General features: G+C 38.9%; 2 protein-coding genes across 2 annotated transcripts; one reads left to right on the plus strand and one right to left on the minus strand.

The window, feature by feature from the left end:
• Positions 1 to 914: 914 nt before the first annotated feature.
• LOC100733876 (uncharacterized) lies at positions 915 to 22,135 on the plus strand. Its single transcript, XM_063259714.1, has 5 exons — positions 915 to 1,266; positions 15,378 to 15,751; positions 15,818 to 15,986; positions 19,364 to 19,419; positions 20,461 to 22,135. The coding sequence occupies exons 1-5, from the start codon at positions 957 to 959 to the stop codon at positions 20,914 to 20,916; spliced, it is 1,365 nt and encodes a 454-aa protein (XP_063115784.1). The 5' UTR covers positions 915 to 956; the 3' UTR covers positions 20,917 to 22,135.
• LOC100734153 (histone H1.3) lies at positions 15,278 to 16,092 on the minus strand. The gene has a single exon (XM_003468803.3). The coding sequence runs from the start codon at positions 16,024 to 16,026 to the stop codon at positions 15,364 to 15,366; it is 663 nt and encodes a 220-aa protein (XP_003468851.1). The 5' UTR covers positions 16,027 to 16,092; the 3' UTR covers positions 15,278 to 15,363.
• Positions 22,136 to 23,809: the final 1,674 nt, after the last annotated feature.

Consider the following 23,809-nt stretch of genomic DNA (forward strand, 5'->3'; position numbering starts at 1 on the left):
AGATGGTAACGAAAATTGAGAAAGCTGAGAGATTAGATTAATAGTAATCAAGAGAATTTTCATTGACTTCTTCAATAACATTTACAAATACAAACATTTGGAGATTACTATGGAACAGAAGATAGTTTCAGAATGCAAGACTATATTAACAGATAGAAAAGCATTAAAGAGAAAATAAATGTTAGGCCCACACTGGTGATGTAATTGCTCAATAAATTTTAGCATTTTCCCACTCTCAAAGACAATTTTACCAGGCATTACTGTCCTCTTTAATTGAAAGTATTCATTTTTTTCTACAAGACACTCATTTGTTTCAGATTTGTATAAAATTCCTAACAAAGGACGATCTAAGAAAATTTTCCCAAAACCTTAAGAAGTTAAAATGTGTATCACAAATAGCCTGGTCCAGGAGTGATATCTCACCCTTGCAATCCCAACACTTTGGAGGCTAAAACAGGATATCACCACTAGCTCAAGGTCAGACCAAGCCACATATAAATTCAAGGCCAACTTGGGCAGACCCTGACTTTCAAAAAGAAAGAAAAGAAAAGATAGGTGTTAAAGTAATACGTGCAACGGCTTCATCACCGTACATACAGAAAAAATTTTCCACTAATTTAAAAGAGATGATTGAGAGTCATGAGCCATGACAAAAGGTCAGCCCACATCGCCTCATCTTTTCCTAAGGATTATCACAAACTTTAGTGGCTGACTCAAGCTCTGCTATTTTCTCTGGCTCCTCCTCTCTCCTGCAGTGGCTGACTCTGGCTCTGCTATTTTCTCTAGCTCCTTCCTCTCTCCTGCAGTCTGAATAGAAAAAAAATGCGCAGAAGGGCGGGAAGTACATTTCCCGCCCCCTGCACTTGAAGTTTTCAATCAGGTCCGACACAGTATTATAAAAGATTTCTCTCGGGGCAGTACAAGCATTGTTATTCTCTCCACACTGATCTTTCAAGATGTCTGGTCGTGGCAAAGGAGGTAAAGGTCTTGGCAAAGGAGGCGCCAAGCGCCACCGCAAGGTTTTGCGCGACAACATCCAGGGCATCACCAAGCCCGCCATCCGCCGCCTGGCCCGCCGCGGTGGTGTCAAGCGCATTTCTGGCCTCATCTATGAGGAGACCCGCGGCGTACTCAAGGTCTTCCTGGAGAACGTGATCCGCGACGCCGTCACCTACACGGAGCACGCCAAGCGCAAGACGGTCACCGCCATGGACGTGGTCTACGCGCTCAAGCGCCAGGGACGCACGCTCTACGGCTTTGGCGGCTAAGTCTATCGGCTGGATTTTCTCTTAACAGACTTTAAAAAACGGTCCTTTTCAGGACCAACCACTTGTTTCACACTAAAGGGCGGAACGCTTGACAAACTACTTACAAGATGGCAGTGTATTTCGGAAAGTTTGCACGGAGGGTTGTTTGGGTTACAAAACCCCGCCGGCGGTACAGCGCGGATATGGCGCCTACGCCCCCAGGCGGTTTTAGTATGCCACCTAAGCAAGCTTAGAAGTAAGGTAAACTTAGTGTTTAATGCTCACGTTTGGTAGATTTTGTTATTTTGAGGGTCACAAACATTGTAAACTTCGCTAATGATAACCTTTCGGAAGCAGGTGTTCTATGCTGCCATTGCTATATGTAATCTAGCATCTTCAACTACATTATAAGGAATTAAGTCCACATTTTGATGAGTCGTATTTGGTTCGTTAAAGCTTTAGTTATATTTAGCCTTAAATACCTAGATTAACATCATGAAGCTAAGGCTTTTACAAATACATACATATATATATATATATATATATATATATACATATACATATTCCATGATTATAATGACATGGCAGGACAACTTTGTGAGCCAGAGTCAACACTTCCTGACTTTTGTGACTGATTTCATAGCAGCTATGATTAACAGTCACTGTCATATCTGAAATTTACCTTGTCTCTTCCTACCATTTAAGGTGTTGCAAGTATCACACAAGACTGAATTGGAAGAAGCAAAGCTTGGTTGATCACAGGCAGAAGGGCTTTACAGAAGCTGAACAATCACTGCGTGCCTGTTCCACAAGAAAAGTAACTTTGTTCCTAAAAACGATGTATCCTTCACTTGGATGTAGCAGTTTACCATGCAAAAGTTTTCTCAGCTGATATTGTAGCCCCTGCCTTGACCTGCCATCTCTTTTAAGGGAAGCTGATGATTGATCCTTTTCCTGTTACCTCTTGCACTGTGCTGCTGTGTGGGAAGAACAGAATCGAGTTCATTACACATTAATAATCAAAGGATACGTTTGCCCTTATGTCTGAAGTGCTGTTGGCTTGGGTATTTCACAGCACTCTTCTCTTTGGAGAGGAGTTGTTAATAGATAGATCAAAAAGTCCTTTGAAAAGAATCTGTTTAAAAATAGACATGGACATAAAGCATTTCATTGGCTTTATTTTTGCTCTGAGGCTTGCCCATGCTTTCCTGTCAGCCTGGCATCCTGTGTTTAGAGCAGAGACAGAGAACCCCAGAAATGAAGGATACAGTTGTAGAGCAAGGGCAGACCTAACAATGCTAGAGAACAACTTGCATAAGTTCATTTTGTCACCCTTTGCTGAGTGGTATTAGTGAATCTATATATTCTTGAGTTGGTCACCTCTGCATATTTTATAGCGCAGAAGAGAAGAAAGCCCCATTCTGAGGAAAACGCAGTTCTCAGGTCTAAGGCCCTGAATTGACTGGATCTTACAAGATTGAGAAATAAACCATAAGAAGCAACAAGGAATTGATTTTTAGCCTTTTTAAGGAAGAAGACTGAATTGTGTCCTGATGCTTTGGATTTGTCATCCATTCAACCACCTTGGTAACCACTTTTTCCAGCACTCATTATATAGAATAACTCCCTTTTCAGGCATAATTCTGCCTCTTTCTCTCTCTTAGCCATCAGCTGCTTGGTATTACCAGCCTCTATATCTATGAGAAATAGCTTTTTGTTTCATTATAATTACCCAATCTCTATTTTGTTACAGCTGCACAAAACTGACTAAAATACTATCTACAATATGACAAAAATCCAGTAAATGTCAGCTATTTGTAATGTATAACCCAGTTTATCAGTATATTCTCTTGACTGTCTTCTGCAACCAACTCTAATAATTTCACCTTCATTATTGCTACAACCTACTATTATTCCTTGCTTCTTTCTAATTCTTATTCTCATAAATTCCATTCTCCAACTCAGCTTAAAAGGTGCTCATAATCTCTGTTCTGTACTTTTATGATTTCATAACTATGACAATCTGGGTGCATTTTATGGCATATAATGTATCACATATTCAGTCACATGTTTAACCTTCAGTCTCATAGTTCAACATGTTATCTTTGTATCTCTGTTCCTAGTATTTTAGCAAACAAGCCTATTTGTTTAGCACAAATTTCTTTCTGTGGAATACACACACACACACACACACACACACACACACACACACCAATACTTACCTTCGCCTGAAACCTTTATTTCCTAATTTTTTGTTGCTTTCTCTAAAGAATCACCTAGTAAGGATCATGTCATTTCGTTTTGTTTTATCTCTTTACAGCATCCAGAAGTCTGTATTTGAAATACTCTGCTGAAGCATCTGACTTATTTATTGTCTGTGTCTCCTAAGAATATTTTAGCCCATGATAGCTAATGCTGTTCACTGCATGCCTCACACTTGGCACAGAGGAACTATAACTGACAAGTTGCTAGATCCCGAATAGAAACTGCAACTTCGCTGATTTTGTTTGTTGGCCCATTACACATACTATTCCTTTAGCTAAAAGTGTTGTATCACTTTTCAGTGACATTTCTCTCCTGTCTACTCATCTGCCACCAAAAGCAAACTAATCAACTCAGCTCAAAAGCTTTCTGCAATTTTTTGTGCCTACGGAATAAACCTAATCTCCTTGTTTAGAATGTAGACCTTTAATGATTTTATAACTACATCTTTAATACAAGGAAAACAACATAAGTGTGGGGGGATACGTGCTTTTAAGTCTATGTTTCAGGGAAAATTTTTAGGCGAATTCAGAATGCTCTGATTGAGACTACTATAGTTCTTTAACAAGCCTTGCAGTGATTCTTAGGTACACTGCAACGTGAGAGTCACTTTGCTACATCTTTGACATGATTCAGGGCTGGCCACTAGAATATAAGTCTGTTGACCTTCAGCCACCTGGAGGCTCCTTTTGTATGAAACAGTACTGGTGCCTGAAGAAATATCATTACCCTTGTTTCTTTCTAATACATTGTTGATTTTGCTTAGTTAGCCTTTGTTCTCTGCCTTGTACTCTGGAGGAGGCAGGTGTCTGGCTTGGTCTGCAGGAGGCACTGTGTTGCTCTCTCAGTAGCTACACTTGTACCACCTCTGAATGCAGCAGAGGGAGGCACAGGAGGCAAAGGCGTGGTGGAGTCCTATTTTTTTATGAACTCAGCGGCACAGTGTCTCATGGTTCTGGCCAGAGCAATATCCCCACCACCATCACCTTTTTTTTTTTTTTTTAAAGACTGTCTTGCTAAATCAGTAATTGCCCAGGCCAAACTCTCACCTGTGATCATGTTGCAACTGAACATGTGATCCTTCTCCTCAGCTTCCTAGGGTTTGAGGACCATAGGTGTGTACCAACATGCCAGGCTTGCCAGCACCCTCTTCTATCAGGTCTTGCACACATTCCTGAGCCCCAGATGGGCCAAGGATTAGATTAGTATTAGGTGGATCACTAAGGACACAGAGACAGGTTTTCAACTGGCCTTTATTCAGGTTTAATCTGCAAAGAGTTGAGAAACAAATGAATCAGTCTCAGAGAAACCTCTGAGTACAACAGGATTACCAAGCATCTCTAACTTTTCAAGTGATGTACTCAAAAGGAAATTGTTTAAAATATTGAGTTTTCTGGTAGATTTTAGGTATACATAATGATCACATTCATTACAGGGAATTTGAACTCTTACATGAAATAACTTCATTCTTTTATTTTCTCCATTGCCCCATCCTCCTTTCAACCTCTCTCCTCTTCATCCATAAAAGCTTTGTTTTCATTTTTTCTCAAAAAATCTTTTAAGCTTTCCTAAATATTTTCTTAATCTCTAAATCAAGTTGCATGGAAATATTCCCTATTTATCAGTAAAACACAGAAAACCTGTGATGCTGCTGGAACATTGTCTCTTGCAGGAAATATTCTGGGATTTTACCCATACAAAAGCACCATTATGGCAATATCTTTAAAACATATGTCCTTTCCCTGGAAGAAAGATTCCTCACCTCATCATTTCTGAACAGGTAGCCAAAAGAAATCAGGAATTCAGTTCTGAATCTCTTGCTTTGATTTAGAAATGTAAGAGAATGTTTACTATGTAAGAAACTGTTCTTGGAAGAAGTTTTGCCTAAATATTTAGCAAATCCATGGGTTGTCTTTAACTGAGATTAGAGGGTTCTATTCCAAAAAACACAAAACTTTACTGAAATAAGATCAAAAATCATTATTATGATATGTTGTTTCCCATTAAACATAACTAAGGAAAGAAGTAAATTGAGAAATAAAATTAATAATGAATGTGCCATAAAGTGATACACAAACCCAGTTAACCATCGTGATGGGTAGGGGCAGACATTAAGATTTGGATGTTGTTACCTGGTGAACTAAGTCTATGTGGAAAAAAATTTAACAGTGCATAAAATAACAAGTCACAGATATTGTTAGAGACACCTCTCTCTATCATGTCAAATGAAAAAAATTCCACATCTGAATGTATTTTCTTGCATATTTCTGAGGCTGCCTATATCCAGATTCTAGCACTGCATAATCATAACCTATACTTCAATCTCACAACTGTTGGACTTTGAGACGCAGTGGCGCAATGTCTCGTGGTTCTGGCCAGAGCTACATCCCCACCACCATCACTGTGATCTCACCTGTGATCCTATTGCAATTGAGTTGTTTCTCAAGTCTTTGCAGATTAAATCTGAATAAACATCTTAAATTATTAATCCACCAGAATATTCAACCTGGCCTTGTGTCTAGCACAAACACTAAGGGAAGTTTTAATAAAATTGACATTCAAAATAAGATTATGAAAAAAATAGACATCACTATGTAGTGCATTCCTGGTAATACAAATGAAAGGCAGAGCTTATGTAATTTTAATATATAGTTTTCCTATCCTAAATAAAAATTATCAGCATTTATTAACTTGCTGCAATGGATCAGAAGTCCTCTTTGATACTATAAAAACAAAAAATTACTAATTATTTACTGTGTAATTATCAAAGATACAATTGTCATTCTACTGGTACTAAACTAACAAGAAAAGAAAGCTTCAGAAATGTGGTAGGTAGAGTCCATACTTTTCACATTAAGTTTGCAATTATAATCAAATCAGCACATCTATGATCAGGTACCCCAGAGAGTTTTACCACTTGAAGTGTCTGTTACATAAAGGTCAGTAGCCTGGATAAGTTATAAGGGACACAAAAAAGCCTATCCTAAGTTACTTGTTGCTTGCTTGCTGCTTGCCGCCTTCTGCCTGCCACCTGCCTGCTCTGTCATTGCCCTCTGAAGTTCCACCCAGCCAGCTATGCATTGAAAGCTCTGCAAACTGTGAGCTAAATAAAACTTTCTTCTTTTTTAACTTTGGGAGTTAGATATGTTGTCTCAATCATGAGAAAATTAAATACGATAGCGTCAAAGAAAAGTTGATATAGTTTTATGGGTAGAGTTTTAAACTTTTTCATAATTAAAAAAAAAAAAAAAACCTTTTACGGGTTAGAAGTTATAACCAGTTAAAGCTAAGGCCTTCACAGAGTGCTGCATCCCCAGCCTTCTGTTGTGCTCTGTTTCTTATCTAAGCCGCTAGGTTGCCCACACTAGCCTCAAACTGCCAGCCTCTTGCCTCTGCCTCCCAGAGTTCTGAGATTATAGTCCCATGCCACTGCAACTGGCTCTATTGGTAAACTGTATTACACTACAGTTTAAGAAAACTTCATTGAAATGTCATTGACTCAAATACTTAAAAATATAGCTTTAAGATTGATAATGCCTTTACCTGGCATTCAGTTAATAACTTCTGTGGGATTACTAGGGATTTGTTACAGATTGTGTCTGGATGTCCCCCCAAAGCCTCTTGAGCTCATGAGACGTAGACTTTTCAGAGATAGCAGGATATAGAGTTTGTAATTGGTTCACGGTCTAGTGCTGGGATTGCGGTGTGAGTGCTATACTTGCCCTAGGGTGGGTTGCCTGCATAGAATATAATGAAAGAAAACAGCCCTGCTCTCCTGCTTTTGCTCTTGTCACTTTTACTGTCTTCTAAGTTCATGAACTGGTGCCCCTCTGCCACACCATCCTGCTTTGGAGCCTGCTGATTATGGGCTGAAATCTCTACAGACTGTGCCCTCCCTTAATTTTGGTGTCAAGTATTTTGTCTCAAGCAATGAGAAAACTAAGATTTTTAACTCCTGTCCTTCACACTGAGCCACTTTAACTTTGAGACAAAGTCTCAGTAACTGTCTATATTGCCCAGGTTGGGCTCATTGTGATGAGTTAGCCACACATGCATGAACACACAAGAATTTCAAGCTTTTAATTGTAAATGTCTTATACCAAGATAATGCCTATAATCCCAACACTCAGGAAACTGATACAGTATGGTCACTGCAAGTTCCAGGCCAGTCCAGGCTACAGAGTAAAACTCTATCTCAAAACAAATAAAAAGACTAAATGAAACAAATTGTGATTTTATTCAGAAATTACATATCCTTTTTGGGAGTGGAGTTTTTTTTTACTTGGTTAGTTGGATTGTTTGTTTGTTTTTTGGGACAGGTTCTTGGTGTATAGTTCAGGCAAGCCTTGAATTCACTATGAAGCACAAGCTGGCATAGAATTTACACAATCCTCTTGTCTCAGCCTCTCAAATTCTGGAATTATAGGCATGTGCTATGACACCTAGCTAAAGAACACAAATTGATTCATGTATTTTACATGTACCTGTTGGTGAATTGTGCTATACAGTCACTTCAGGCTTATGGGACTGCTTTTAGATACCAGTGGATTTAGAAAATGAGGCCCTTAGGGACTGGGGATTTAGCTCAGTGGCATAAGTGCCTGCCTTACAAGCAGGCAGTTGTGAGTTCAATCCCCAGTACCAATAAAAAGGAAAAAAGAAAGAAAATGAGGCCCTTAAATGCTACATTTCAGAAAGTTTCTGATCTTTTACTATTTTCTTGACTTTAGCTCCTATTCATCCCACCTACCAAGGCCTACCATAGACAATAGAATATCTCCTCCCTCCTCCCAAAACAATTACAAAGAAACAGAGACGCTTTTCTTCTATCAGGCCATAGAGCCTAGAAATAAAGCTCTAATCTTACAACAACCTGTCTTCATCTCGAGGCTGGCCATAAACTTTTTGCTCTACCTTGTTTGATATTAGAAGATCCTTATTCCAGGAGTACTGCCACCTCTCCTGGAGGAGTGATTGCTGTACACAAAGGCCAAGAAAAATCTGAACAGACCTTGTGAGTTCCCCCATGCATTTTAATATCATTCAGTTGCATCCATCCTATTTCTCCCTATTAAAATGCACATTTTGTGCTGGGGATTTAGCTCAGCGGCATAAGCACCTGCCTTGCAAGCAGGTGGTGGTAAATTCAATCCCTGGTACCAATTTAAAAAAAAAAAAAAATGCACATTTTATCTTTGGTTTCATTTTTCTTGTCTCCAAGACTCTTATGTCACATAAAACTATGATCAGATAAAGGTGGTATGCTTTTATTTTCATTTTTAACTCGTTCTCTTACTTTTTTTGTTGCTTGGACAAAATACTCAAGACCCATAAATTAAAGGGTGAAAAGTTTATTTCAGGTCACAGTGTGTGCAGGTTCTAGTCCATAGTCAGTTGATTAAAAAGCAGGGCAGCATGGCAGAGGTGCATCACAGGGGAGAAACTGTCCATGGTGTGGCAAGCAAAAGGCAGAAAGCAACAAAAAGCAGCAGAAGTAAATCTCCTTTTCTCTTTTATCCCAAACAAGCTATAAACCTTTTAGGTGGTGCCACCCACACACAGGGTGAGGCTGCTGTGTTCAGCCAATCCATTCAGTCACTTCCAGAACTATGCTAATTCCAATTAGATGACTAATATATGACCATGTACCTTTATTCCCAGTATTACACATCTTAAATCCATCCACCTCCATAAAAGCTCCACCTATGAGAACATGAGGGTTTAGGGAACATCTAGACACAAGTCATAATATCTTTGTTACTTGGATTTTGGCCATGACGCTTTATGATGGATAAAGAGTTCACTGTTCTCCTGCAGAATATATAATCTAAATAATATGAATGAGAGCCAGGCATGGTGGCTCATGCCTGTAATCCCAGCACTTGGGAGGCTGAGGCAGGAGGATCCTTGTGAGTTCAAGATTAGCCTAAACTACAAAGTGAGCTCACGGCCAGCCTACACTGCATAGAGAGACCCTGTCTCAAAAAGACAAAATAATAATAATAATAATAATAATAATATGAATGAATTCTCTCTGAATTACCAGTACTTTCACAAAAAAAGAAAAAATAAATTTTTACTTCATTATTTTTCCACATCCTTCTTACTACATCTGCCCAGAGTAATTATTAGTATTATACATCTGGAGATTTTTACTCAAAAGTCACAAATATTATTTTGTTTGAATTTTGTAGTGTCCCTAACACTTTGGAATGACATACTTTACAAGTTCCTAAAGAGAATCTAAAAATGAGACTATGGAAAAGAGATTCACAAAAAAAAAGAGCAGAAAAGTCTGCTATCATTGGCTTCTTATGTAGGAAAACACAAAATAGCGTAACTAATTCTGAATTCTATCTGGCCACAATGTATTTCATTAAACAGTACTTTAAGAATGCAATTGAACATCCACCAGAGTACAGAAAAGCACGAAAAAATTGATTCTCTAGTTATTAGAAATTCATGCATTAAAATTTTTCTGTTGGCAGTAACTGTATACCATTTCACATAAGAGAATTATCAAAGATAACTGGATCTTGAAAGGAGAAGTAGGCAGGGAGAAGTTGTCTAACAACACTACCTAGACTGGCCTCAAACTTGAGATCCCCATCTCAGCTTCCCAAGTAGGTAAAATTATAGGTACATTATACTATGTCTAGCTGATAAGTAGATATTTAAATTAGAGGAATTCATTCATGAAAATGGAGCTTGAAGCAGTGAAAACATTATCAAAAAAGGAAAACAGAAGGGATTTCAGATGAAAATTTTGTGGGGGTGAAATATAATAGAAACAAAAAGTAATTTGTTTTGTTATTAGTGCCTATCAATGTGAGCAACAAGACACAATCATGAAATAATACCACAATCTTTCACTTGACCCAAAAGCAATACAGGGCCAGTAATCATTTCATCAAGCATATTTTGGTTTTGCTGCGGCAGAATGATCAGAATGTGAGTTGGAGCTAGAGAAACTAGAGTTAGGAAACTGAATACAAAGCAATAAAATCATCCCAGCTGAGAGAAAAGCAGGATCACGGGGAAGAAAACACAAGACTTATTGAGAATTCTTTAAATATGAACCTGAACCAGACATGGCAGAGCATTCCTATAGTCCGACCATTGGGGAAGCTGATGCAGGAAGGATCACAGTGAATTGGAGGACGGACTGAGCTACATAGTGAGTTCAAGGTCAGCCTAAACTACATTGCAAGACCCTACCAAAAAAGAAAAGAAAACGAAGAGTCTGAGTTTTTGAAAAAAAAGTAAGAGCCAGAGTTCACCATGGGAAACGAAAGAGACTCAGCAAGAAGCTGAACCATGCCTTCCCATGAGCCAGCGGGTGCCTGAGCTGGGAAACCAGAAGAGTAGCACCCTTACATCCTCCCAACCTCCTTACCCACACCCCAGTAAACAACTGGCTGATTCAGAGGAACTCAGCATGAGATGATAGGAACTGAGGTGAAAGGAATAGCTTGATGTTTGTATTGCTTGATTGACTCTGCAGGCCTGGGGCTGCTGGTCTGGGCTTCTATTTGAAGGATGGCAGTGTGCACTGTGGCAACTGTGGGGGATTTCCTTCTGTCTTGTCTTTGAAATCCAACTTCTTTTCGTTTTACTGTTTTGCTTTATTCCTGTATCTCGTAACTTGGGCAACTATTCTAAAGAGAACAATATGCAATATAACAACAGCTGTTAAATTCCTATCATTCATCTTGTTTGAAAACCTATACTGCTATTGTTGGTTTTTGTTGTTGTTTTTAGGTTTATTTCTTGATTTTTCTGTTTTTTCTTTTTAAATAAAATTTTTTTAAAAATTAAGGCCTCCACACAATAACATTAACTAAAATTCCACCACTTAAAAGAAGTCAGGCAATTATTGTAACAAATGGCACAAGGGCAGACACCACCTGAGACAACCAGGCTTGTGTAAAGGCAACATGGCATGGAATTTATTGTGCCTGGTACAGGCAGACAAATGCCAGCAAGACTATCTCTAGGGAACACAGAGAAGTGTGTCCCTTTTACAAGGACTGAAAAAAGGCAAGAAAAATTAGGTGGTAAGATTTTAATAAATATCTGTAATCAAATTTCTCTGGCTGTCTTGTACCTCAGTGAGCAAAGTCCTTGAAGCATCTGGTGTAAATTTTCAGGTGGCTCCAGATGTTCCCATATATTCTGGGACCTGCAAGATTCATTGTCCTATCTTATCTGTATCCTCATTTATCCTGTGTCTGTAGATGACAAGCCTAGGTGCAGAACTGAGTCACATGCTGAGAATAATGCCTCTACTGGCAAGCAGGTTGGGGTCCCAAAAAATCAGATCCCACTGGAGCCTTATAAATACTCAGTACATAGAAGGAACAAAGGATTGCCTGCCAGCTGGTTCTGTAAGTTACTTTTATGTCATACCTATACAAAAGTGCCCTCCATCAAGAAAGAGAATACGAAAATGTCCCTCACATCTTCTATGCCATCTTCTGTCTCGCCTCATTCATCCTCTGGAAGTCACCATGACCCAATTTATCTGCTGAAAAATTATAGAAAATGGACAAAAACGTTTTAAAAGTTCTCCGTCTCTTGAAAATAAGTGCTTATTAGAAGTGCTTGTAGAAGAACATAAATACTAACTGACATAAGTCAGAAGGAGATTCTGGAAGGTCGTAGACTTGTTTTTTGGTTTTGTGTTTTGGGGGGTTTTTTTTTTTTTGCATTCCTTGTGGTCTGGGAACTGAAAGGCTCACAATGAGCCAAAAAGAAAAAAAACAAACAAAATATGGACACTGCTTCTTGTCCAATGACCCTACAAACGAACTAAGTTCTACCACTTTTCTACAAGAGACTGCGTATCATGTAAGAAAAATCAAGGGATCAAGAAACCTGTGTTACAGACCCAACTCTATTTCACTTACAAACAACAAATGCTCACTTCTGGTCATAAAGTCTTCCTAAGCCTAAAATTTCTCAACTTTAAAATAATCATTTTATTTACACTGAATGTCATTTATTACACTGAATGTTATAGTGACACCCAAATAAGGAACTTATAGAAAGGCTTTAAAACCCTAAAATAGAGATGTAACTGTGATTGCTCTTATTGATTGAAGTATCCCATCCTCAGTAAAAGTCTCACATTCTGGGCACTGCAGACCTCCCTGATCTGTTTTTACTGCTGGGTGACTTAAATCTGTTACTTAAAATATATGCTCATTTTACCATTTCATATGTTTTCTGATGATTTCAATTACCCTTCTCAATCAAGCCATTCTCATAAAAGGAGGGGTTTCCAGCTTTCATTACAAACAAAAAAATATGAGATGCAGCAATGGCTCAAAAAACTTGAAATCCTGCTTAAAAGAGCTAAAGAGACAGTCCTGGCCGCATTCCTCCAGCTATTTTAAATAATAGGTGAAAATAAGGTACAAAACTTAATAAACCCTCAGAGAATAAGTAAACACAAGAAAACAAATGAAGATAAAGAGGCATTTCCATCAGGAGGGATTTTTCAGGATTCTGCTGCTCAAAATTTGAAGGCATATGTTGGGTTATGTACTACATAGTCTGCAGAAATGTTTATGGACACTGTCTCAAAACGGACTCTTAAGAACACAGGGAAAATAATAGTTATCAAAAATTTTCATGAACAATGTATTTTCTTCTTTAGTATCAGATAAATGTCCAGCACCACATATAATAAGGAATGTCAGTGTGAAGAACTCACAGATTGTAAACGTGAAGAAACCTATGTGTCATCACTGCTATAGGGGAATGAAATTCTCAACCTACTATGTCCGCGAGTTCGTGTTCTCTAAAATGAAAGAAAGAATTTTAGGAACTACGGAGGTTAAGAGCAGAATATATTTATTAAGAGAGAGAAAGCTTCTGTCTGAAAGAGAGACAGAAGGGGTCCCAAGCGAGTTACCAAGGACTCTGTCTTTTCTAGGGACTTTCATAGAGCAAAATCATGGGGGGGGGGGGGCAAGATGGGTTCAAGGTGGGGGAAACTGGGAACTCACAAGGAAGTTGGGCATAAGGTGGGACATAACTGTAGTTAGCCAATGAGATTAGTAGTTCAGGTAAAATTGATTAAATTGGAGACAAAACAGAAAATAAGTCACATAGAAAGCAGGCATTCTTAAAGAGCCTTGACTCTTCCCCAGGGGGTTAGAATGGTGACTCTAGGCATCCTCAGGAGGTAGGAAACTATTTAGAATATCAGTCCTTAGGATTTGAATATATTTGTTTGATCCTTTGTCTTGAGGCCTGGCCCACATCAGAAGTTGTCTGTCTCCCCAACAATTGCAAGGTATCTGGGTTTATACACTGGCTCCTTTGAGGATCTAGCCCTGCCTCAGTGCCTATAGTATTTCTAACCAACTCAGCTGCCTGCAACAAAGGACTCACAAATTGTAAACTTGAAGAAGCCTAAACTACTAGAAAACTGATAACATTTGTCATCACTATTAAGACTAACAGGTACTTTGAAATTCAGTGGGGTTTTTTGTTTTTGAAATCCAGTGTTATTAATTACTGCTATAGATAACAAAGGACTGACAGTCTGCACTTAGACTGTAAAAATACTTATTTTTTCTCCAATGAGCCCAGTAAACATCTGTAGTTTCTATGCTATCAGGAGTTGTGAATAAAACTGTGCTTTTCATGACTAATTTTATAAACATTAGCTCAGCCGCCTAACCGCCTGTCTTGCAAGCTTGCGACCCTGGATTCGATGTCTGGTATTAAAAAAAAAAAAAAAAAAAAAAACTGTACTAATTTTTAAAAATCCTCAAGATGAAATACAATGGGAGACCATGCAAGTCAACTCCTTCTTTGTCATTGCTTGCAAACCATGCTGCCTACCAAGTTTTCTTTCCCATCGTCCACACGCCAAACAGATATGGGAGAAACAGCTAAACACAGCTCCCTGGATCACCTAAACATCAGGTGCGGAAGCACTAGGAGACAGAAGACATTAGATAACAAAGTAACTGGAATGCTCCTTGAATTTCTTATACCTTAGCATCGGGTTGAAGCGATAATCATCCAAATTAAACCCCAAGTACCAGTTATTCAAATAATCTCACAAAAATTTTTAAAAATTTTTTTTAATTTCCAACTTTCAGAGGAAAGAAAAATCCACGCCTGTCATGCTTGCCAGTACGCACATACCAAGACAAAATGGCAGAGGTTTCAGTTTCTCCAACCTCACCCCTGTACACACAACCCTTAATACTTTATAGTCTCTGACGTAACGTTCCCTGAGACAATGTCACTGCAACAAAATCAATATTATGATTGGCTGCCAAGAGCCTTGCGGGCCAATGAGAAAACACTTTGGATAAGAGTCCGAGGCTACCATCCATTCTTCTGATTGGCTAATTTACACTGAAAATCCCAACGCGCGAAAAACCAAAAACTTCGCGCCAAATCCTGTTATTCCAGTATACGCACTACCTTCGCGTCATGCAGTCTCTAGCCCAAAGTGGTCATTTCCAACAGCTATCGACCAGAGCGCGTAACCTTTATGTGAAAGGTTAGACTTCACCGCTCACACTAAAGTTTATAGTTCAATAATGGTGAGACCAATGGTTTATTTTATATCTTCTCACCTCACTATGCTGGCTTGTTTTCCAGGGACTGTGACTAATACCTAGGGCCGCTACTAAACTGGAAGAACATACCTGCCACACTAGTATTTTCTACCCATGCGCGTACGTGCCGCAAAACATTGGGGAGAAAGTCAGCCAATTACTCAAGGAGAACCAATCAAGTAAACCTTAAGTGATCAGCTCTTTAATTGATATCGTGGGTGGCTCTGAAAAGAGCCGTTGAGATTTACGAAGACCTGTTGGAAGGTTCACTTCTTCTTAGGGGTCGCTTTCTTGGCCTTCGTAACTTTAGGCTTGGCAGCTTTCGGTTTGGCAGCCTTCGGCTTCGGGGCTTTGGCTTTAGCTGGACTCTTAGCAGCCCTTTTGGGTTTGGCAGCTTTCACCTTTTTCGGACTCTTAGCCACCTTCTTGGCGCCAGCAGCTGCGGCGGGCTTCTTCGCCTTCTTGGGGGTCTTCTTGGCACTCTTCTTGGGAGTGGCCGCACCCGCAGCTTTCTTGGGTTTCTTGGCGGCCCCAGCTGGTTTCTTGGGTTTGGCAGCACCCGATTTCTTAGTCTTGGGCTTGGCCTCCCCGGAAGCCGCCTTCTTATTGAGCTTGAAGGAGCCAGAGGCGCCGGTGCCCTTGGTCTGCACCAAGGTGCCCTTGCTGACCAGGCTCTTCAGCCCCAGCTTGATGCGGCTGTTGTTTTTCTCCACATCGTAGCCGGCGGCCGCTAGCGCCTTCTTGAGCGCAGCCAGCGACACCCCGCTGCGCTCCTTGGAAGCGGCTACAGCCTTGGTGATAAGCTCGGACACCGGTGGCCCAGTCGCCTTCCGCTTTGCAGCAGCGCCAGTTTTCTTAGCTTTCTTCTTTACAGGTGTTTTCTCCGCAGGTGCGGGAGTAGTAGGAGCTACTGGAGCAGTCTCCGACATCTTTCTCTCTCACTAGAAAAAGGAAAAGTAAGCTCAGAACTGTCAGAACGGCGTATTCCTCACGCTGAAGACTAGGGGTTTATATAGAGAGACGCTGCGTGATGATTGGTTCCCTGCTCTGTGCGCCGCGCCGCTGGAGAAGAGCTCCTCCGCTCTTCCCTGTGGCTGTGTTTGTTGCCCCTTAAAAAAGAGTAAAAATAAAAGAAATCTGGTCACGAAATAATTAGGAATTTGGGGGAAACGGATCCGAGAGGCTTTAGGCTTCATTCATGCCTTATTTTCTACACCTAGTTTCAAAACTGGCTCCCTGAAACTTCCCTGATTCCCCCAACTCTCTTCCAAAGTTCGGTCAAATTGAGACAACTTTCAGGTTTTCCTTAAAAATACTATTTCTCTCTGCTTCGTTGGGAAACTTTTCTTTGCGAACAGTATTCTGCGCATTCTTATCTTCGCAAAAGTATATAAATAAATTGGTTTATACTGAAATATATAGGAAAAATTGGTTTTTTCGCGGAAGCAATAGCACAAGCTCTCCTGCGAGCTGTTTGCACTGAGCTGTAGGAATTGGCACTGGGATGCAAAGTTCTACTTGCAAGCAGGATGATTATTGAGAGAAAAACAGATTTTTTGAAAAAGCATTTATTTTACCAGTGTGTAAGATAGGGTTGACCCCCCTGTGTTAGCGATTTTAACGTTTTTAGAAAGATGAGGGAGTGGCGCTTCCATTCTGCTTCTAAATATGACTTTCTGATCTAGAATGGCATTAGAGATCAATAATCTGATCTACAAAGAAAATAAGTGATAATACTAATAATAAAGTAAAAGTAAAGAAAAGTCAACAGCATTTCATTTTAGCAGGTGTAACCTGGAATTTTAGGACATCACATAGGTTCAGGTTACATTTCTTTAAAACTGTAAAACATTTAATGACATATACTTGGTGAGAAGATTGCCCTATTTAACAACATATTAGTATTTCAAAATGATATTTCAAATTTAAAATATGAATACATAGGATTTAGAAAGAAAATATTTTTTCTGAAGGCTTATAATATTCTCTGTGGTTGTAAAATTTAAAATGTAAACTACCCTGTTATAGCCCAAGTTGGCTGAATGTGACTAAAAGATAAGCACACATGAATGCTGAACAGCTCTGTTAGCTTGCAATAAAATAAAACTGGTAAAATTGGTTTTTTACTGGGTAAATAAGCACAAAAGTAAAGTTCTCTCTCACATATTCTGCTACTAAACTGAATTTGTTTTGTTAAAAAAGAAATAATAAAGGTCACTTACTTTTATATTTCTTTTAATAGGTATATCTATTCCCAAAAATCTAGTCTTTCTGACTTAGGAGTGTATTATGACTTGAAGGTTTTTCTCATATAAAAAAAGGTAGCATAATCAACATTAAAGATTTCATGTGTCCACACTTATATAACTCCATTACAATAAAATATTTTGAAGTAATCATTTTTGGGTAGTAAACACTGAAATCAAGTTCTTGACATCTGAGAGACAGTCATATAACATAAAACACAAATACCTTTTATACCAGAAATCAGTAATAGAATCACTAGCACTCAGAAATTTCTTTGGAAGCATTATATAGGTATCTGAAGAAAAGGATAGTTTGTTAGCACATGGTTACAAGCATTATATGAGACATTTTCTTTTTGGATGTACAGCTTTATAGTATGTAACCCTATAAATACAATTAACAGGTTCTTAAAAATTTAAAATTTTGCCCATCATTATTGTCATGATAGAGGTAATTGAAAAATATTTGGAATTGTTCAGCAAGGTAAGCTACATGTTTTCAATTTGTGCATATTACCATTTCATTTCTCTGTAGTCCTAGTAGGTCCCATAACTAGATTCTCAATTAATGACAAGGCAATGGAGCTAAGAACATTTTGCCACTTTGCCATAGAAAATCTCTGACCTTCCTACAGTCCAACAACTGACACTCAATTTCTCCAACAAAGTCTTTTTCCACATCTTTATGTAAGAAAAACGTGCTGTACACAGTTACCATATTATTGTTTGGATTCTAAATGCTTATCTTCTTTCAGGACAAGGTTGCTGAGGTCTGGATCACCCATGATTATAATCACCCATGATTATAAACTAGAAGTGATGAAACTCCTCAGCTATTATATCCATAGGGAAGATCTCCAGAAAGAATTATATTCTCTGCTTCATATCTGAAATTGAATAGATCCTAAAATAGTAGAATATCCTCTCCATTGTTTGTAACCATTTATTTTATACATGTTTTTAAAAGTTAGATAAATGGTAGCTATCTAGTTTATGGCTTCCAGGTCTTTCAATTTTCTGTAAACTCCCATCACCACAACCCTAAACATGACAGTAAGATACAGGTATCATTCAATAGATCATTCCAAAGTGGTTGTGTTTAAGCAATCCAAAATTCACTGAATTTCAAAGACTTCATAAGAACAGTGACTGCAGAGTAATTACCAACAAGGAGCAAAAAACACAAGGACTACAGGAAAGAGAGATGTTTTTTGGAATCAAATGTGAAACTACTATATTAACATTCTATCAGAAGGCCTTGCAACAAGCACAACCAGTTAAACAATATCACTTTTATGTCCCAAAAAGGACATTAATTCTTTCAAACTCTCAGTCTGCATTTCACATACCTTAGTACACCTGCAAGTATACCAGACCTAAAAATTGCCTCATTTCTATTATGTATTATAAGTACAACTACTCATTGTTAGGCATGTGGTAATTTGCCATTCCCTGTTCCTGACCAGAAGCTCCTCAAAAGAAATCCTTTATCACATAGCAGCACAACACAACTTTGTCCAATAGGCCACCACTACCCACACATGACTACTGAGCACTTCGATGTCTTTTGTTATCCAAGTCACATTTATTTTTAGTTTTATATAACTGAAGCTTCACTGAACATAGGTGGCTACTGGCTTCTATAATCAGGACAACACAACTTCAAAACAATTCTTTCCAAAATAAAATGAGTACACCACACACTTAAAGATTTTGTGTGAAACACAAAAGATTCAGGGTGAAGTACAGAATTTTCTTACATGTCTAACAGGTTTCCAAGTAATTGTAATACAGTTGAGATGTATTTGCCCCAGTAGGCAGCAATTAGAAATGTGCTGGCTTAATGATTGACCCTTTATCCTGAGCTTACTTTGCTTCTCCCTTTCAATTTTTCTGAAAGAAAAGATGTAATTGTTACTGAAAACCTGATATTCCCAAGCCACTGCTGGTCACCCTGTTGTAGACACTAAATTGCTAGAGACAGGACAGAGGAAATAAAGCTTGTGTGGTACCTTTTTAGATAGGAAGATCGATGTTTCTAAGCCAGCAGATAAAAAGACCTATTCTAAATCCCAGGTAGGCTCTAAGCCCAGAAAATAATTTCTTTCTCCCTATAACATAAGCATCAACAGGGAAAGAATTTTTAAAAATTGTCTCTAGTATGTAGAAAAGACCAATATGTATATTTCCAGTATATACATGCAAGAATTTGGCTAAACATATCAAATTATCACTTGAGAGTACAGCATCATTGATCACTTTTTACTTGGCTATTTCACAGAATGATTTTACTGTTACTTTTGTCACGCCTATGAATTTGCAGCTGTATTTCACTGGATATACTCATTAATATTCTGTTGGCATAGAATCAGTGGTAGGTAGCAAGGCCACAAGGTTCAACAAGCAGGTCCAGCAGTACCACTTGCTAGGAGTAAAATCTCCACACTTGCGATTTTTTTCATCACTAGAAGGCAAATTGGGAAGAAAATAATGGGAGATTCAACATGAGCCTCCCTTTGTAGACCTCCTCAATCAAATGGTCTGAAAACATTGTATATGTATATACCCTGATCAAACACAAAGATTTATGGTCCCTAGGTTGTAAAAATTAAGGGTACTCCTTACATTTTATTTTATACACATATATGTGTGTATATATATATGTATACATAAATGTATATATATATATATTTATTTACTTATTTACACATATATGTATATGGTTTCACGATGCAGCCTTGAACTCACTTTGCAGCAACAGGCTGACCTCAAATTTACAGCGATCTTTTTGCCTCTTGTTGCCTAAATCTACCCAGTGCTGGGATTATAGGTGTGCACCACCACACCCCACCTCTTACATTTTTAAAGAATCTTCTGATTGAAAAAAATCAGCATTGTTTTGGTATGTCATGGACCAGTGTATTGATAGAACTTTCTTTTGAAAATTATAAGATTAAGTGGGAATGTTATGCATATTAGTCGCTAGAATCCACTGTTATTATCCTGAGGGAACAGAAAGCAGCACCTTAAAACAATGAGAAAGGCTGATAGCCTTAGTCTCAAATCCCCCAGTCTCCGCCCCTTTTCCTTCTCAGGCAACTGCACGTACACCAGTAGGGTGGGGAGGCGGGAACAAAGAGGCGGGAACAGAGATTTGTTCCCGCCTCACTGTTGCAGTTTCCAAAAAGGTCCGCAGAAGGAGTATTTAAAGGACTGCAGCGCCGGTCTTCACTGCTGAAACACGCTCAGAGCTCAGTGAGAATGTCTGGACGTGGCAAGGGAGGCAAAGGCCTTGGCAAGGGCGGTGCTAAGCGCCACCGGAAGGTGCTGCGCGACAACATCCAGGGCATCACCAAGCCCGCCATCCGCCGCCTGGCCCGCCGTGGTGGTGTTAAACGCATCTCCGGTCTCATCTATGAGGAGACCCGCGGCGTGCTCAAGGTCTTCCTGGAGAATGTGATCCGCGACGCCGTCACCTACACGGAGCACGCCAAGCGCAAGACGGTCACCGCCATGGACGTGGTCTACGCGCTCAAGCGCCAGGGACGCACGCTCTACGGCTTCGGCGGTTAAGTCTCGGATGTTTCCTAACAAAAAAACATCAACCAAAGGCCCTTTTCAGGGCCACCACTTTATCACACTAAGGGCTGAGCATCTACCCTAAGAAGTAAGTTTTTGTTGGTAGTCTTCGATACTCGGTTCTTTTCTGAGCCTTCATACTTAAGGCTTGGGAGGCGGGCTGAAAGTGGGAGGAAACTGTAAAAACGAAGGATCATGGGAGGAATTAAAGATGAGGCCCTCCCATCTCTGCTGTCCTGACTCCACCTTTTTGGGCGCTAACATGGCGACGCCGGCGTGTTGAACAAAGCTTTGGCGCGCTACGTATGGATGGGATCCTTAGCCGTGCAAAGAAACCAAGCATTTTGTTCTCAATGACTAGCTTCTGGGTAAAATACAGTGTTTCATCTCCCAACTTAAAACAGCTAGTGCTTTCAGTTTCACAAAAACCCTTGCCGAAGAATTTATAACGTAAATTAATTGAACAGGTGGATCTGACTTCACACGTGGTGTAGGGTGGCCACTTTAGGTTGCCCTAGCAGTCCTAGGAGGGCATGTTAAGTACGAGAATACTTAAAGCTTGTTTTCGTTCCTGAACCCTGGTAATGGTATCGGAAGCTCCATTTTGTGTCTTCCATGAAAACTTTTCAAGGCTAAAGACAAGCTATTAACTAACATCACTTAGGCACAAGTGTAGACAGTTGTCACAATCCTAAAAATATCCTTGCAACTTAGAAAATTAGCTGGTTACAGGTATTAACTAGCTACATCCACACACCACATGTAAATAGCCACATGTAAATACAGTTGATACGTTTCTATTCAAACCCATTAATATTTTTCCCATTTTGTCAAATCTTTAAGCCTCAAGTAATCCAGTCACTACATCTGTGGATGTGTATCATTTTGATTATGATTTAAAGGCCAACCACTCACTGAAAATATTCCTGCCACCTTTGCCAAGTGACAGTCAAATACAAAAACCAAACATTTAATTGATTACATCTGATCTTTTTTACTCGCTTCACATTTCAACATTTTTACAAAATTATTCTGACTTCTCCAGGTTTTATTTTCTATTGATTCTTTTCATTTTACTTTTCTGGGTTGCATACCTTTGTGATTTTTACAATGATTTGTTGCATTATTAACTTCATTGGTCCTGCATATCCCCATCCAGAGTGTGTCTTAAATGGTTATCTGTGTTAAAATAAACTCCACTGTGTCAAATAAATTCCACTGGTTTTCTCAATATTTACAGAACAGCGCCTCGGGTTCTAGAGCTTACCTAACACTTGATTGCCTCCACATCCTTGCCACCAGTCGTGGATTGTAAAGTTGAATGTACTTAAACTTGTGACAAATGGAACTTTTAATAGTAATCCTTTAGGTCCAGTTTTGTCCACAAGTAGCCCACAAATCCTTAAGTACAGAGTACAGAGTACAGGTCACACATGTTCTTATATAGGCTAACAAGGTTTTTTGTGACAACAGCTATCAAACACAATCGTTGATGTTTAATGATTGTCTCCTCAAAAATTTTTGAGTCCTTCCTTAGATAATATCATTTTTGTATCCTGCTCTATTGTATGGCACTTTATCTAAAGTACTCCTTAAATGTCTGTGAATTTATTTTGCTCCCACTTGAAACTCGTGGGACAAATAATTTGAAAAATACTGGTCCATGCATTCCTATTATAAATTTGTGAAACTTCCAGGTTGGGAAAATGACTACACTAATCAAGATTTCCAAACACTAGTTCTCAGCCTTTCTTAAAGATATGCATGGCCTAAAATTAACCAACCTACAATTAATGTATAAGACCTCCTCAGAATTTAGAAGATAAGAGAGCAGAGACCCTCAAATCCACTTCATCTCTTAGGATAAAGCAGTTTTTGGTGCAGGCTGTGGTAAGGGCTTCAAACTGCCCAATATTTGATTCAACAGTCTAAATAGTGGCAATATAAGGTCAGCTCCACAGCACATCCTTTGATTTTTATCTTATAGGATTTTTATTCATCAAGTATAGATCTATGGAATTCTGTCAAGACTACTTCTATATTTTTAAATTTTTATTGGCATGTGTTTTAAGTACATAATGATTACATTCATCGTAAGGAGGTTGGTACTTGTACATAACATACCTTAATTGTTTTGGGGTCTCCTTTCCACCTCCCTCCATCTCTTGGTCCCATTCCCATTTCAGTGTACTTCAAACATGTCTTGTAATGTATGCATTTAAAGATTTGTTGTTGCTGTTGTTCTATTATCTGGTAGAGGATTGCGTACTCTTAAGGATTTATGTTTGTTAGTAAAAGTCTCTATGCCTGTAAGAACTATATAGAGCATGTCTCTTCCCCTCCAAACATGCCTACATTAGAATCCAGAATTTGTGAATGTTGACTTCACATGTAACAAGGAACATTTCATGTTTAATGAAATTAAGAATTTGGACAGCTGGGCATGATAGCACCTGTTTATAATCTCAACACTCTGGGATATTCTGATAGGATCACAAGTTCAACATGGACAAGGCAATTTAGTGCTTTTGACTCAAAACAAAAAAAAAAAAAGAGGGAGTATGTAACCTAGTATGAAAAGCCTGTATTCAATGGTAAATACCAAGAAAAAAAAAAAAAGGAAAAAATCTTGGAGGCTAGAAAATGGTTCTAGATCATCTAAATGGACTCAGAATATTCACAAAAATCCTTGTAAAACATCGAAGTCAGAGATCTAATGAGAAAAGTACAGATTGTAGTACACTTTGGAAATGGAGAAGTCCACAACTATTGGTTTTCACTCCCACAGCGCACAGAAAAAGTTTTCTCTTCTCAAGACTTTCTTATTGCAGATCCTATATCCTAGAACATCCTTTCTCTGACCCCTTCTCCAATGTAACATCTTGAC

This window comes from Cavia porcellus, unplaced genomic scaffold, assembly GCF_034190915.1.
Source record: "Cavia porcellus strain 051 isolate PalLab524CR breed Dunkin Hartley unplaced genomic scaffold, mCavPor4.1 scaffold_13, whole genome shotgun sequence".
Classification (NCBI taxonomy): domain Eukaryota; kingdom Metazoa; phylum Chordata; class Mammalia; order Rodentia; family Caviidae; genus Cavia; species Cavia porcellus.